Consider the following 16,430-nt stretch of genomic DNA (forward strand, 5'->3'; position numbering starts at 1 on the left):
AGTTATGAATAGTAACAGTCTAATGGGGGTCACTGCAAATGACCTTAGGTGTGTATGACAGGTTAGGTCTCCAAATGTCTTGGCTGCCGCTGACTTTCTTGGCTGACTTGTGGGCCAGTTGGAGCGCTGTCTTGGTAGACAGCAGCCTGATTGGAATCTGATTGAAATCTGATCCAAGGGTGCAAGAGGAGGCTCTCCCAGACTGTGCAGCACCAAGGACAGATGCCACCGTGGAGTCAGAGAGTGCACCGCTCTTGGTTTCATCACACATTTATAAAACTTTAACCAGAGGTTGATTAAACACTGATTGCCTGCGCATGTGTGCTGGGGTCAACCCATAGGACCTCAACCCATAGCAATAGCTATGGGTTGACCTCAGCAAAAATCTAAATTAATTATAGAAATACTATTTCTGCTTATCAATGAATTTCTTTTGATCTAAGTGGAATGTTATTTTGTATTTAAGGTTAACATTCACTTGATAGATGGAAACATGAAGCATGAATGACCAGATGGAAACATCGCTGGTGGCCCAATTGAAGAGCATACTGTTGTTGGTGGTTGAACTTCTCCTACTGACCTGCTGAAAGATGCAGAGTTGGGGAAGGTCCTGGAGATGTCCAGTTTGATCAGCTCCAGGCTTGATTCCCGGTCCGACAAGCCAGCATCTCCTTAATAGGATTAAAAGAAAAAAAAACAGAGAGGATATAGCTATGAGAAGCACAGAGAAACGCATCAAAAACAAAAGAATGCCTTTGAGACTGTTCCCATCTGATGCCTGGATGTTTAATATCAGCATTATCAACATGCAGTGTTTCCGCCAGGTTGACTGCTTTTTGGTAGTGATGGGTTGGGGGGGATTTAACCCTGCCACTGTTGCCATATTCAGGTTGGGTGCATTTAAAGAATATATATTGTGTCCTGAATGTCAGATCTCTGGGATCGACATCCCTCTATCTTTGGTTTTAGATGGATTACACTGATAAATTACTCTAGCTGGGAAGCTAGAGTACATGCACAGCGATGTAAAGTGTTGTTAACACCTCGAGTGACATTATGTTCACTTCACCAGTCTCTCCTCTACTAGCTCCGTGTGTGAAGGGGCTTTTTCATTTCATCATCTCAACTAACCAAAGCACATCTTCCTCTCCCACTCTTCACACCCCAACTTTCATGTTACATTTCATCTGGGTGCAAAATTACTCCTTAGGATGTTTGATTTACCTGTGCTGTGACTTAGTCAATCCTAAGGCTGATGTGTGAGATTATATAGGGGCAAAAATTATAGGAAAAAGTGAAAGAAGTGAAGTGAAAGACATGGGGTTTTGTTTGTTTTTTCTTTACCTTCACTTTCCGTCTCTGAGGCAGGTGCTGGCATGGTCTTCCATTTCTCTTTAGCCCTTGCCAGGCAGATGTTAAACAGCTCTGCAGGGACACATAACAGTAGAATTAATATGAGAGAAGGAAGAAGGAGAGAGGCTTATAACAGAGAGGAGATCAAATGATAACGAGTAAAAACAACCCCCAGCTTTTTTCAGGGCTAGTGATTAAAGGATCCAGCCTTTTGTATTACCTTCTACTGCAGAACCTCTAATACTGGCAAACAAATCCAAGCCTCCCTTCAGTACAGCAGACATTCATTGTGTTACACTGACTTGAATGTGTTGATATCCTCTTCTTTGACCTGAGGCTGCCCTCTAGTGATGAGATGCTGCATCTACACTAGGCCATGCAGTCAGAGCCCTCCCTCACCTTGAACTCCCAACACCAAGAGCTAATATTCAAGTCTATTCATTTCAGAGCAGAATTTTTCAAGTTGTAGGACAATGCTGAAGTTTAATGTGGTGATACAGACTACTTTGGGGGTTAATGAGCAAATTTATTACAGTGAGGTGTAACAAATATCGATTGGGCTGAATTCAGTTGCTCTTCGTTAGATGTACTAACAGACAAAACTAAAAAGCAGCATAAAAATAAGACCATACAAGAACATTTATTTTATTTTGGATGAATACTACCAGTTTGAGAAGAGGGGTGCTCAAATACATTGTGAGTTCACCAGGCTATGCAAGTAAACTGGAGCAAAAGTGTCTCATCCCTGTTTGGGATTAGCAATGGTGTCAGAAAAGGGGGAATTTTGTCCCTAGTTCTTTTTAATGGATACAGTATATTGACGATCTCTCCAAGAAATTGAGAGTCTGTAATACTGGGTGCATACCTGGTAATACTCTGGCGAACCATATTATGTATGCAGATGATCTTGTGATCTTTAGTCTATGTAGTGCTGGTCTCCAGCAGCTCCTTAATATATGATCTGTGTCTCTGTTTATTAAATATAATGCCAGGAAGAGTGTTGACATAATCTGTGGAACCAAAGATGAGAAATGTCTACAATTGTCAGATAATAATCTTGGATATTTTATTACAGAACAAATGGCAGATGATGATATTTATAGGCAATGCTGCATGATGTCTGTCTCTGTCCAAAGCATATTGTACACTACTTTATACTGCACACTTGTGGACAAACTACAAAAAAAAAAGCAAGCGTACAGAGATTTCAGCTATGCCATGAGAATATTACTTAAGAGACCTAGATGATGTGGTGCAAGTGAAATCTCCCAGTACTACCACTACTGCAGTGGGGGAATGTGCTCCATTTAAAAGAGGCCAGCAGGCCAGCTCAGCAGTTAGCTAGCTTGTGAGCTGAGTGCTTATCTGCGAGTAGCCTTGAGGGTGATGAGGAGCTTACACACATACACACACACACACACACACACACACACACACACACACACACACACACACACACACACACACACACACACATTTGCACGCACACACAAGCAGTTTGTGTGAGTGGGGATTCAAAGTCAGTCCCCGATTGGAAGTGCAGCATGAATTAGCTTGAGCGAGTGAGTGAGAGATGTGTGATAGAGACAGTGTGTAAGTGTGTTTGGAGTGTCCATCCGGAATGAGTGAAGTCCCTGACATGCTGCTCATTCCATCTTGTACCAGGGAAGCATTGGAGCATGCTCCTTCTTTACGGAAAAACTCTCCTCTGTTATCCACCCCACTGCTGCTCTTATTACACTACAACAACTGAGACAAACTGGTCCACCTGTAAACCTGTTAACACTCCTGCTTTTCAAACATTTCACGTTTCGTCATTTCTCACCTTAGTCTCTAGTCTACTTTACACGTTAGGCTTACATCTTCTTGTGATACCTGCCAACTGCACTGAATATTGCCTTTGAAAATGAACACCAACTGGCTGACACTGAAAATGCATGCGACAGATTTCAGATTTGGAATGTAGGACATATTTTTGTGATCAATTTGTTATTGGTATTGGTAAACATGGCTAAATAGGTGTGGAGATAACAAATTGATAGATCACAGCTACAGAAGATGAACACAGTCATCAGTGCCCATGCTTTAATCAGTAAAGAGGAATTCAGTATATTTTTATTTCACTTGTGTGTATGTTTTTTTTTATGCATGTTAGTATTAATCGGCTACCACTTTGGCACAAGGTACAGTGTTCGTACATTTTTTGTACATTTTGTTATATGGTCTCATGTTTTTTTTTATTTATTTATTTACTTTGAGTTTAGGACTCAAAATCATTTTACTTTTACATTCTTTCTTTTGCTATTCCTGTATGGTGTGTGTGTGTAAAAAGCAGGCAGCAACTGTGCCTGCTTCAGAGCCATATCTGAACAAGAGCAATGTGAGAGCAGTGTGAGCATTAGAACAGAATAGAATGCAATCTCATTATCCACCCTAGGCTAGAAAACAATGTCTGTTCTTATCCATGCTGCTATCAACATGTCTGTTTAAAGACAGGCACAACACAATACTACACTGCAGCATGACAATTAGTACTAAACAGTACATCATGATCCCAGATTACAGCAAGTACATTAGAATTACTGCAGTACCTCAGACACACACACACACACAGTTAATGAAGGGCGTACCGTGGGTGATATTGAGCTCATTGCCAACAGCCAGGCTCCACACTTTGCCTCTGACACTGGGAGGGACGCCCTGCCACCACAGGTCTCTCACTCGCCGAGATGTACACCTGGAAGGGCGCAGGTGAAAAAGGTGGAAAGAATGAAGTTTAGCCCCACCGGTGACCATTTCAAGGTTGTTGTTGTTGTTGTTGTTGTTGTTTTTAACCACAATTTTGTTAGTCTGAATTAGAGTCGGAGATAATGCTTTGATGCATTTACACCCTGGTTCAGTTTTGTTTCAGCAAACCAGAACTTTGTAACCAAAGCTAAATGGTTCGACCCATAATGCAGTGTTTCATGTAGTTGACAAGCGGAGCAGAGAGCCAATATGAAGGAGTCTAATCTGTCATGAGAACCGACTCCCTTTGATATTTGTTTTCAACCACAGGTCCAGCCACATTTATGTATATCAGCACATGACAAACACTACAAACAAGAGCAGACAAAAGAGGGAGCTGTATCAACAGTATTTTTCCCAGGACCAAACACATATTCAGAGTCCGCCACACAGCTTTTTGAATTTTTAACACTGTGGAAATTCTCCAGAGCATATATCTTACTTATGGCTTGGACTGGTCCAACATCCAACCAGTGCCTAAACTTATATATTTCTTCTAGCAAAAAACATCTAAAGTATGCTCCAAATTCAACGCTCAATCCAAGAAAAGGGTCTTTTTTTGGTCATGTATTTGAAAATGAGAATTAGTAAACACACATGGTGCTCCAGTTAGGCAGGATCTCCTGGTTCCAGGTCTGGGCAGCTGTGCCGATGCTTTCCTCTAGCTTACACCTGTCCTCCAGCTGCTTCTTCCTCTTCTGAGCGTCCTTCAACTCTGCAGTGTGGGTGGGGAAAAGAAATAGATGGTGAGAGGAAGCAGAAAAAGAGAGTGAAAGGGAGAATGGAAAACATGGGTGAGGAAATGGAGGGGCAATGAGGGTATTTTGTGCTGGTATTTTGTGAACTACACAGACACACATTATGCCCACAGTCTGGCACGGGGACAAAATTTCAAAATTGGACTGAGCTGCTGGCACAGATGACCTTGCAGTGTGTAGGAGTTCAGTACTTCTATCTCTTGCCACAGGATCCCATTTGGATCCCCGTCCCCTGAGTAAAGCAGAGCTCGAGAGTAACTTTTTTCAGCGTCCTGGGACCTCGGTCTTTAAGTGTATTGTTCTACAAACTGATGAGAAATGCTGATGCTCATGAGGAGAGGAAAACCTAAATCAAGAAGAGAGCATTAATTCTGACAATTCCAAGTTCGAGTGAATGCAGCATTAGCCATGGCTGCAGCAGAACATCAGTGCTAAAGAAAACCTGTAGAAAAGCACAGTTTGCAACCATATTTGGTCAAATAATTTCAAAATATATTTTTATGTACAGTAAGCTTCCCATTTTCAAAACATAACCCTTATAATGGTTTGTAAAGCTGAAAGCGATTGGACTGTGTTGAATGCTCGCCAGAAGCTGCACAAAGAGATATGTTTTGTCGTAACAGGAGAAGCTAGCACTGAGGTTGTGCTTTTTACAGTTGTAAAGGATCAATGAAAACAACAGTTTAGATTTTTACGTTCAACTGGGTTAAGTCTCCGCTGCTTGTCTGTATGTAATGACTCGAGCACTATCTTAGTTAAAATGCGAGGAACCAATAACTCCATGTAATTTGACTTGAATTGGAGTCGACTGCTGAAAAGTCAAAGCTGCACATTCCATCTGAATACAGACTGCACTGATGAAGATTTTAATTTGTCCTTCATGCCTCTCATATAATGATGAGCTGTCAAATAGGTGGCAAGTGACCAATGATGAGTAAGGATCAGCTCAGTCTGTATTGTATGGCATTAGAGGTTAAAAAGACACGCTAATTTTTGCATGTTTACTGCATGTTTGTGGTATGACCCAAGTCTTTGCAAAAGGGGGAAGTAAAAATAAATCATGGGTGTTAGGTGAGAAAGGAAGGACGGAGAGATATGACTATATCATTGGACTAGAAAAGACCTCACCTCTCTTCTTGGCCTGAGCCACCATCTCTTCATACTGCTGTCTGTGTTTCTGGGCCTCCTCGGCTGGCTTGGCAGGCAGATTACTGCGACACACACACACACACACACACACACACACACACACACACACACACACACACACACACACACACACACACACACACACACACACACACACACACACACACACACACACACACACACACACAAAGAGAAATGGATGAACAACTGTCGGTGTTTTCTGAGGTCTTGGCTTTGCATTGCTAATGGTGCCCAAGCCTGCGGGATATAAGAAGAGGAAAACATGCACAGCCATAGAGTGACAGGACAGGGGCCCTTCATTGGCTTAGTAGCTGACTGATTATGAGGTGAAGTCCACACTCCATCACTGCTGTGCTGCCTTGGCGGCAGTGGCTGATCTCTCAGTTGTAAGAGGAACAGGCAATGTTCAGGTTACTTTCCAGACCCTAAACAGGGCTGCTCAGTCATGCTAGAAGCTGCGGAAAGAAGATGCTGTTTCTGGTCCCGACTTGACAACAATGACCAGCAAACTATATAGCCTTTCAAAATACATTTATCAGAAATTTTGCCCCAAAAAGCTTAACAAATAACTCTTATACACTAAAGTTCAAAAGGACAGTATGTCATTTCATAGCATATTGTTCATTCTGCGCCAGAAGGTGATAGTAGGCATTTTGAATAGACTGATCTTTCAGTGTCAGTCTCATTACACCCAGGTTCCTCAAGAGATTTGAATATGATGTCAATGTCAGGGTGTAAAAATGGAGAAAAACCTGTCAGTCAATATGCCACTGATTAGTTTTTGTGGTGTCATGACACCATTGTTCCCCTTAGAGAGTGCACTTTAATATGACCCGGGAAGTTAATAAATAAACGAAACATGTTCAATTCTCTAAACTGTTCTTAGCAGTAGACTGTCACTAATATGTAATGTATACCAACAGTGTTTACTATAGTCCCGTATCAGACCTTTTGTGCCCTGTTATAGCTAAAATACATTTTGTTATACTATAAACAATTTCCACAGGTTACTTTATTGCAACAAAAGCAAGGAACATGAAATATTTTGTGTTCATGAGAGAATTCAGCGATATTACTGGTGGTAATCCCGCTACAGAGCTGAAGGGACACAGAGGAGACACAATACCTAATGTCTTCTCCAGAATGCAAAACGCTACAAAGAAGGGTAATGGAATCAGCCTTAGGGAGGGGCTATTAAACATTTAGCAGTATGTCTTTCCTTCCAACGGGCCGTCTCTGATACAAACAGGGAGATAACACAAGCTGGAGTACTACTGAATAGAGTCCAATGACTCAAGAAGGAGTGAGTGGAAAGGAAAGAATGAGGGGGAGACAGCAACAGAGAGAGGGTCAGATTGACAAAAACAGGCTTGGCTTCTACTGTCTGATAGGCACTAGTAATAACAGAGATAGGAAGAATGTGAGAAAGTGAATGTTAACAGCCCAAACACAGCATTTAGCCTAGCTGTCACTACAAATATGTGTATGTGTTTACATACGCTGGTCTGTCCTCCAATATAAGTGCGGTGGTAGAGAGGGGCTCAAAGTCCAGGTTTTTCCTCACACTCTGCCTGGGAGATGGTGGGTTGCCAGGTCCAGCTCTGCCACTCTTTGTTTCATATTCCTGTCAACATAACACACACACACACACACACACACACACACACAGAAACATAAATACATTCAGAATGTGTTTTAGCACATAAAATCCGCGACCAGCGAAGACGGCTGTAAACCAAGCACTCAGAGGACTGCAACATCTCATGTGCCTGCCAGCGCTGAAGCCCTTCTCAAAAAAAGACTATGGGGTCATTTGTTTCCCTCTGAGCATCCAGGCTGGTTTTGTTATCAAGTTGTGAACATGTCTCAATGGAAACACACACACACATACATGAAACATTACAAGTACAAGTCCTTCAAATCCTTCCAGAATTTCCGTGGTTGGGATCAATAAAGTATATCTATCTATCTATCTATCTATCTAAAACAAGTAATATGTTGGATGTCTTGTCCATACAGTGGAGTAACTAAAATAAAATAAAAAGTAGACTACCCAACAATTACAAGTATGAATTAAGATACACAATTAAGATTAGTTTCACAACACTCTCAGCACATACACAGGCCTGCACACACACAGGGAAAAGTCCCATCAGGACAATGGTGGATTACCCCATGTTCATGTGGTATCTGGTTGATCATATATTCCAGGTTTCTTGTAAGTTAGGTAAATTGAGATTCTTACTGTGGTACAAATTGGCCCAGATGTGACGTTCAACACTATGCTGCCAACAGCATAGTTTTCTGTGAATAAATTTGATGTGATAACACCTTAGTGAATGCTAAAAGTCATGTTTGACAAAAACAGTCCCAAATTACTTTGCCTAAACTCTGATTGTGTCAACCAGTGAAAAACCTATGCTTCTGAAGCCCATGAATGTAACTCAGATTGTTTTTTGTACATCAAACTTTGCAAAGCCAGAAGTATGAACCTCTGAGCCTTCCCATGAATCCCATGAGGACATGAACATGCAACATTTGCTTTATGTTCCATTTCATACTACTGATAGCAGTATGATATGCATGCTGATCCTAAGCTGGGGAAAATGACCACGAGGGCAACGGATTATCACAAAACTAAAGCTGTGGCCAGATGCATATTCTTAGAATATAATGGAGAGGAGAGGATAGGAAAGGAGGGAAGAGAGGAGGAAAAGGGATTAGAGAGGAAAAAAGAGGAGTGGAGCAAGGTTACATTTAACCTTGTGAGAGGGCTGCTTCTAGCCCCTGAGCATTTGTCAGCCAGTGTCTAATGAGTGTGCTTTGTTTCTCTACCACAGAGAGCGAGCTGTGGGCCTATAGAGAGAAGAGGCCATGTGACAGCCAGGCTGTTTGAGCCAAGGCCACACAGGCAGTTCAACACAAGGCCAAATATCAGCTGACAGAGTGTGTATGTGTGTTTGTGCATATGGTGGCCATACGAGGAAATGCTTGGTGTTTAAATCCACAGTCAGCAGTAGAACACAAATAGGTCAGGGAACACCTATTTAAAAAAGGTGGTCTAAAGATAGAAAGACAATATCCTAGGCACTGGCCTACTGGATAATTAAAAGGAGAAATAGGACAAATGCAATCTATTAGCACACACTCACACCCACACCCAGCCCACTGTGTGTCCAAAATGGCCTCGGGTGTGTTGCGCTGGTTAATAATGCAGGCTGAGGACTGCAAATGATCAGCTCAACACTTTCCTGGACCAGCAGGGACATTCACATTGATGAGCTAGCACAGACGACAATCCAGGAGAAATATACTGGTGCAATAGGAGCCTGTGTGTACGCGTGTTCTCTCACAAGCATAATGAATGTTTGTTAGTGATGCAGCCTCAAGTTATTAATCTAACTCTGTGTTATGGTGCTTTGTACCACAGCCCAGTGCCCCATCACCCCTGGGGGGAAAATAAAAGTAATTTTATCATGTGAGGTGGGTGGCAGATTGGACATCAGAGATAGTGGAGCCAAGGCAGTGGTAAAAGGGAAAGGACAGAGAGAAAAAAGATACAAGCTTATCATTACTGAATAATAATGACAGTGATAACATGCATTGATAGAGCACTGAAGATATTAAGCGAGATAAATGAAATCATACCAATGCATCAGCACTAAAAACAGAAAGTAAAAGCTAAATGCAGAGAATAATTAAAATAAAACAGAATGCAGACCATGGTTTAAGTAAAAGCAATTCTTAGAAACTGTAAGGGTGCTTTAAAAAAGCAGTTTTCAATGTTGTTTTGGAGCCTAGAAAGCTCCCATCTAATGTTTAGACTGGGCAAGAGGATCTCAGAAAGAGTTCAAAGGCAAAAGACACACCCTTGTGCTAGTCTAAAATGTGCCTTAAAAGTGATGACTAAATTATGCTGGAAGTTGATGAAGTGTGACTAAGAAAAGGGGCAATATGCTGTTTCTTATTTCTCTGTGAATGAATAACTCAAAATTTAGAGACTGTTTTGGTGGATTAGGATGGAGACTTCAAAGGGCTCTGCTGTAGGTGGAGGGTGACACATGGGGGTCAGTTTAATGAGAGGGGAGAAAAAGCTTACTGGTGCTTTTACTCAGTATAAAGCCAAAAATAAAGGAAAGGAATTCAGAAAAACAGTTATATCTCAAAAGGCTGAATCAAGCGGGTAAGCTGCTTAGAGAAAACAGAAAAAATAATGTGTGTGAGGATGTGAGGACTGAGGAGGAAAGAGAAGATGGGATAGATGACGAGCAGAACGACTAAATGTGATGTGAGCTTCGACGAATAGTGACTGGGAGGAAAATAAGAGAGGAAAGACATATGCTGTGTTTCATTAGTTGTTTCACTGGCCTTCGTTGACTTCCTCTCAGCCCTTAGTAATGCATAACGACAGAGTACGTCATGCAGAGGCCACTTGGAGATCAGAGGGGAAGTAAACAAGAAACAAGCAGGGGATTTAAATGGAAGACACTTGCCCTTGTATGCAGTCAGCCCACATTTTGTTGCTTTGTACAGATAGAAATACCTGCCAACTCACAGAAACAACACTGTTTCCTGTAGATGACTGCCATATGTCAGCAGTTTGAGGAATCCGTTGGTACCAAGCATGTCATGCTAGGTTACAGCAAGGGGACTAAATATTTCTCTAATGTTTGGCAAAAATTTTGCAAGGGGAAATTTGGCATGGCCCAAAGGGGTCCCTTGACCTCTGACCTCAAGGTATCTAAATGAAAATGGGTTCTAAAAACCCATGCAGGTTTTTGCATGCAGTATAATTGTGTTCTTCTGGCATGCTATAAAACGGTGTGTTTGTGCAGACTGGGGCCTAAACAGTCTTGGAGCTGCATCAGTTGGCTTTGACTGGAAAGCTGAGACTCTTGTGGATTCAATGAGCCACATTTGATTCATGTGTGATGATGTTAGTCCCCATAGCAACCACTTCATTGTAGTGAGACCACTTTTTGAAATTTGATGTCAAAACTTAATGACCTAAAGTGGCCTCTAGGCTAATCACAACTTCATGAAACTTTACAGGCACAAACTAGAGGAGAATTCAAAAAATAAAAATCACAACAAATTGTAATACCAAATCGCATTACTTAAGAATTGCAATACATATCGGATCAGCACCCAAATATCATGATAGTATTGCATCAAGAGATAAGAATATCATCCCATTTATATCATTTGCCACTCCAAAATGTTGACAATGCATCAGAAATAATGGAGCACTGCAGCGCATTGTGGTTAATATACACCTCTGGATTGACCATCATGGTTGACTCACTCCTTCAGCCGCCAACTTTTACGAGTTTTACTGACAAATGGATCAACACTTATGATGGTGGCAGGGATTCCCCAGGGGGAAAGGGCCATGGGGAAGTGTGTGAGAGATGATGGGGCAATGTTGAAGAAAGACGACGAGAGGAAGATAGGTGTCAGGCTGCTAATGGAAAACTATTCCTCCATGTCTGGAGTTGATTCATAGGTAAGACTGCATTGAGCACCTGGCTACTAGGAACAGACTGCTACAAAGGGTGAGTCACCGCTTTGATATGAGAGAAAGAAAAGAGATAGAATATATTCTACCCCCTCTTTACTCTCCCTCACATCCCCTCCTCGTCCTGTTTTAATGCTTGTCCTCTCCTCTTTCCCTGCCTCCCTCCTCTCTTCCCCCCTTGGTTCAGTGCTTTATGTACAGTAGCATTCTGTTGAGTATTATCGCCATGCTGCAGATTTGGCCCCAATCACTGCTGTGCAGAAGGCATATTTCATCGGCGAATAAAAAGGGTCACTTTGCTCACACAAAGCTGGCTGTTAACACACACACACACACATTGTGAGCTAGATTGACTTTCATCATGTCAAATAGCTGTGTTCGTGTGTGGATTACATTAACATTTGCAGGGCATCACAAAGTCACATTTAAGATCATTTTAATGTTATCTGGAATCGGACCAGTTTATCAATAAAACTGAAGATACACAAAGATGGCAAGACTTTCTTGTTGAACCTAGCTTTTTTAAGTTCAAAAACCACTGCAAGGTAAGGTAAGAAAAGGGATAAATGAAAATCAAACATTTAGGGTTAACTATGTCACTGACTAAAAACATGTTTAATATTCTGTATTGCTATTATTACTATATTTCATGTTCCATATTATATCAATCTGCTCATGTGTAGACGTCAAAGGTACTGCCAACTAGAGGTGCAAATCATAGAATACAACAAAAGAAAACCAACTGTAGGAGCCAGTAGTATTGTTTGATTGATTATTAAAGATAACTGCTTTATTTTCTGTTAGATTTTTGCATTTTTTCTTTTATTTATTATTTGTTTTGTTTATATTTGTTGTTTTTCTTTCATATATTTAGTTTTGCATAATTATTTTTTGTTTGTTTGTTGTTTGTTTGGGTTTTGTTTGTTAACATTGTGGAAGGGTATATAAGGCCTGTTTCGACCGCTGGAACTTCAGGGTAATTTAACGGGGCCGGGGCTGTTGTCGCGTGTCACCACCGCAGGAACTGCCCCGACGGAGAGAGTTCCTGAACTTTTACAGGGGCTAATAAAAGGCCCCGCCTCGGGGTAGGGACTGTGAGCGGCCCCGAAAAACTCCTGGGTGGAGCTTGGGGTTTACTTGGTGCTGATTGGATTTACTCACGGTGCAATGTGGTGTCAACAGAAAGCAACAAAATAGCCGGGCGCTAGCGTTAGCTTTAGCTAACGTTAGGCATCCCTAGCAACACGGCCAACACTTAGTTGGTTGGCACGCTAACGTGCCCACTAACGTTAGCTAACGCTAACAACACACTTTTTAGCCGGCATTTTTAGAGACGCTGACGTTAGCTTTAGGGACCGCTAGCTAACGCTAACAACAGGCCAGCACCCACATTACAACCAGAGCCCGTCTACAACACTATTAGACATTCTCTGTTACAACACGCTCAAGCATGATTGCCCCCGGTATGCACGTCATCACGTTGAAATACGACACACGCATGGCCCGACGTTATGATAAATCAATATAGTCCAAATACATTCATCATGTCTTCCTTTTAACTAAACTTGTTCCTTTTAATCAGACATAGGGATGTTTATTTACCTTGACAGTTTCGGAGGTAACTTCCTCCTTATTCAGAAAGCGTCCAACTGACAGCCGGAGCGGCGCCTGTCAGATCCGGCAGACCTGACCTGACCGGATGGCCGTGCACACCGTGCGGTGCTGCGGCCGGGCCCGGCTGACACCAGGTCTGTCGGATCTAACTGGTGTGCCGCGCATACAGACTGCCGTACTTTCATTATAAACCAACTTTTGTTTATATTGTGACTGTCAATTTCATATCTGGCCACCATGCATGTCTCTCTGCTCTGCCGCTCTGACCAACTGAAGTAGCAGCACCCGAGCAGCAGACGGACGCCACTGACGTCATGACGGTAATGTTTTCAGCGAATCACCATTCAGAAAATATAACCCATGGCATGGTTTAGAGCCTATGTAAGACTTGAGCTTGTTTATAGTCACAAATGAGTACACATGATGAGTGGAAAAATTTACAATAGAAAACAAGTCAGATTTGGCAAGAGATTTCTCTCTTGAGCGTGAGAGCGTGAGATTGAGGCTGAATGCATGACTGTCACGGCCAATGCCTGAGAGTTGGCAACCCTGCTGTAGTAGTTCCTGCCCCCCAAATACTACCAGGAACCTTTTGGTGGAAACGGGCCTATAGATTATGGGTAGGTTTAGGACCAGTATGCACCAGGGTGGGTATACGGTTATTTACCATACCAAGAGAGTAAGGGAGAGGTTTTCTTTGTTCTGTTTGTTTGCTTGCTTTTGGAAAATAAACCATTTAAAACGTGGAAACTGCAAATGGACAATGGACTCTTTTGCCTGCATAAATCATGCCCATAGTGCAGCAGTGGCCCTTTATTTTTAAGTTTGATTTAAGTTTGATTTAGAGAATTGGTTGATAACTTGCCACTATATAAAGTTTAAAAAAAAAAAAAAAAAAAAAAAAAAAAAAAAAAAAAAAAAAAAACAGCCCTTGGACTCAAAAGAAGGCTCGCTCATCATTGAACTGGCTGGATCCTTCTGCATTTGCATGGAGGATCAACATGGATCAAAATGGCTAAACCAGTGGTGTTTGAAGGTCAGTAATATTTCAAAATAATATACAAGTTTTATGAAGTTTGACCAGTTGGACGTGGTGTTTACGCACCACTGCCAGCCACTTTCATTCATAAAAATAATGCCGACTTCAGCATGTGAATTTGTGTGATGAAATTGATCTGATAAAGATTGATGGCTTGCCACTTTTTACTTGCATTATTGCCTGATTGTGGATTTTGATTGGTATGCAATAAGAAATTTAAAAGCATCGCTGATAATGTCTGATGTTAAAATGAGTGATGTTGAAATGCTGTCAGAAAAAAAGAAGCATTACGTTCACTCAAAAAGGTTTGAGCTTCTACACGAAAATCCGCCAGGCAAAACAGTATAAAATGTAAACAAGCCAAAAGGTGTATGGAAAACATCAGTGCGTTAATGAAATCAAATGAAACTCAAACGATATGCATAAATCTTTCAAGAATTTATCTTTACCACAAGATGAAGTTACAAGGCGAAGTAAATATTTTGAAGTGAAAATGACAATGCAACACCAGCTACCTGAAATGGGGTATCCATATGTGCAGGCAAATAGATTCTGTGTCTTTATTGTGTCAAGTTTAAAGGCAAACTCTGTTAAGACACGCTCAGCTATCAAGGATTTCCTCAATATCATCTGCACGTATCAAAGCTGAAGCCATAAATCAGCACTGATGGAGCGTGTTGCTGCCTTAAAAAGTAAACACTTAATAGAAGGTCAAGAGGTTCAAAAGAGAAAAGGAACAACTGGAACTTGAAATGGAATTGGCAGCAAAAGCAAAACTTAAGGTCTTGAAAATCAATTTGTCACTGTGTGGCTCAAAATTATCTGATGGCATGAACTCTTATTTTAAGAGGAACAAATTTCAAAAGGCCAGTAGGTTAATCTCCATGCTGACATTTTTGTCCCAGATAAAGTGGATGAAAAGGATAATGTTGTTGCTGTGCATGATTTGATGCCCCAACCACAAGTTGTTATACCTAAACAAAAGCAAGAAACAAAAATGAATGAGCCACAGATTGAAGCTCCAGTTCAAGTGATGCAAACTGTTAGTGAAAATTAAACAGGATATGGTCCTCAAACCCAGGCTCTGACTAAGAATCACCAGAATAACATTATAAACATGCAAAGAAAAAATGATATCACTACTATGCTGATCCAGCAAAATCTGTGCTCTGTCCTTCCATCAAGAGATATCCCTGTGCTCGATGGAGGCCCTCTTCAATGCAAACTTCAAGCTAATTTGAGTGATTGTCTGCATTTTTTCAAACAATACACTAGGGGGCAGCCAAGGGATCTGGAGTACAGTTGTCAACATCTGCCTTCAGCACAGGCGTACCAAAGAACCAAAAGAGCACTTTGGAAACGAACATAAAATTTTGTCTGCTTATATGGAAAAGATTCCCAGTTGGCCACCTGTTAAAAGTGAGGACATTAAATCACTACAGTCATTCTCCCTGTTTTTGCACTGGATGTGCAAATCTGACAGATCATATGATGCATATGAAGGACCTGGATTTACCATCTAATATGAGGAACATCATCTTAAAACCTTTGAAAAGTGAAAAGTGTTGTGTGTGATCTGCAAGAGCAAAGTGGCCAGAGAGCAATCTTTACTAATCTTATTGCATTCATTGAAAAGCAAGTCAAGATAGGCTTTTTGGCAACATTCAGGACTCACAACCCACTGACTCTAATGCTTCCAGTGTTGTTCACTTAAAGCAGAAGGCAAAGGGAAGCAGTTTTGCTACCAATATCACTGTAGTAAAGGAGGAAACAACAGCTCAATATAAAGAAAATAAGACCAAGTCCTCTATTCACAACTGTTTGTTCTGTTCACAAAGCAGTCACTCACTGGATCAGTGCTCACAGTTTAAAACCATGGTGCACCGGGACAAGATTAATTTTATAAAGGAAAGGGGAATTTGTTTGGGTTGCCTGAAAGCAGGTCAGGTCAGGTCTGCAGGAGTCACTTGGATTGCAATGTGTGTCACAAAAAGCACCCAGGAGTCTTTCACATAGAGCGGCAGGATAAAGGTACATCCCCAGAACAAGTCAAACAGTCTGTGAACCCTCTAAGTGTTTCAAGAGCTATGTCCCAGACCTGTGGCCATATTGAGGCTGGTTATGAAGATGATACCATTTTTTCTATTTTTGCAGTAAAGGTCAAGAGCCAGAAGAGTAACAAAACTGTACA

At 41.4% G+C, this 16,430-nt stretch overlaps 1 protein-coding gene across 1 annotated transcript in view; it reads right to left on the reverse strand.

The window, feature by feature from the left end:
- Nucleotides 1-16,430, reverse strand: part of LOC115376378 (TBC1 domain family member 14-like) — a 59,091-nt gene that overhangs the window by 9,329 nt on the left and 33,332 nt on the right. The window contains 7 exon segments of the mRNA XM_030075920.1: nucleotides 581-597; nucleotides 600-668; nucleotides 1,345-1,425; nucleotides 3,984-4,090; nucleotides 4,738-4,855; nucleotides 6,027-6,109; nucleotides 7,568-7,692. Of these exon segments, the coding sequence (XP_029931780.1) occupies nucleotides 581-597; nucleotides 600-668; nucleotides 1,345-1,425; nucleotides 3,984-4,090; nucleotides 4,738-4,855; nucleotides 6,027-6,109; nucleotides 7,568-7,692 (600 nt within the window).

This window comes from Myripristis murdjan, chromosome 18 (genome assembly GCF_902150065.1).
Source record: "Myripristis murdjan chromosome 18, fMyrMur1.1, whole genome shotgun sequence".
In the NCBI taxonomy this organism is placed as follows: Eukaryota; Metazoa; Chordata; class Actinopteri; order Holocentriformes; family Holocentridae; genus Myripristis; species Myripristis murdjan.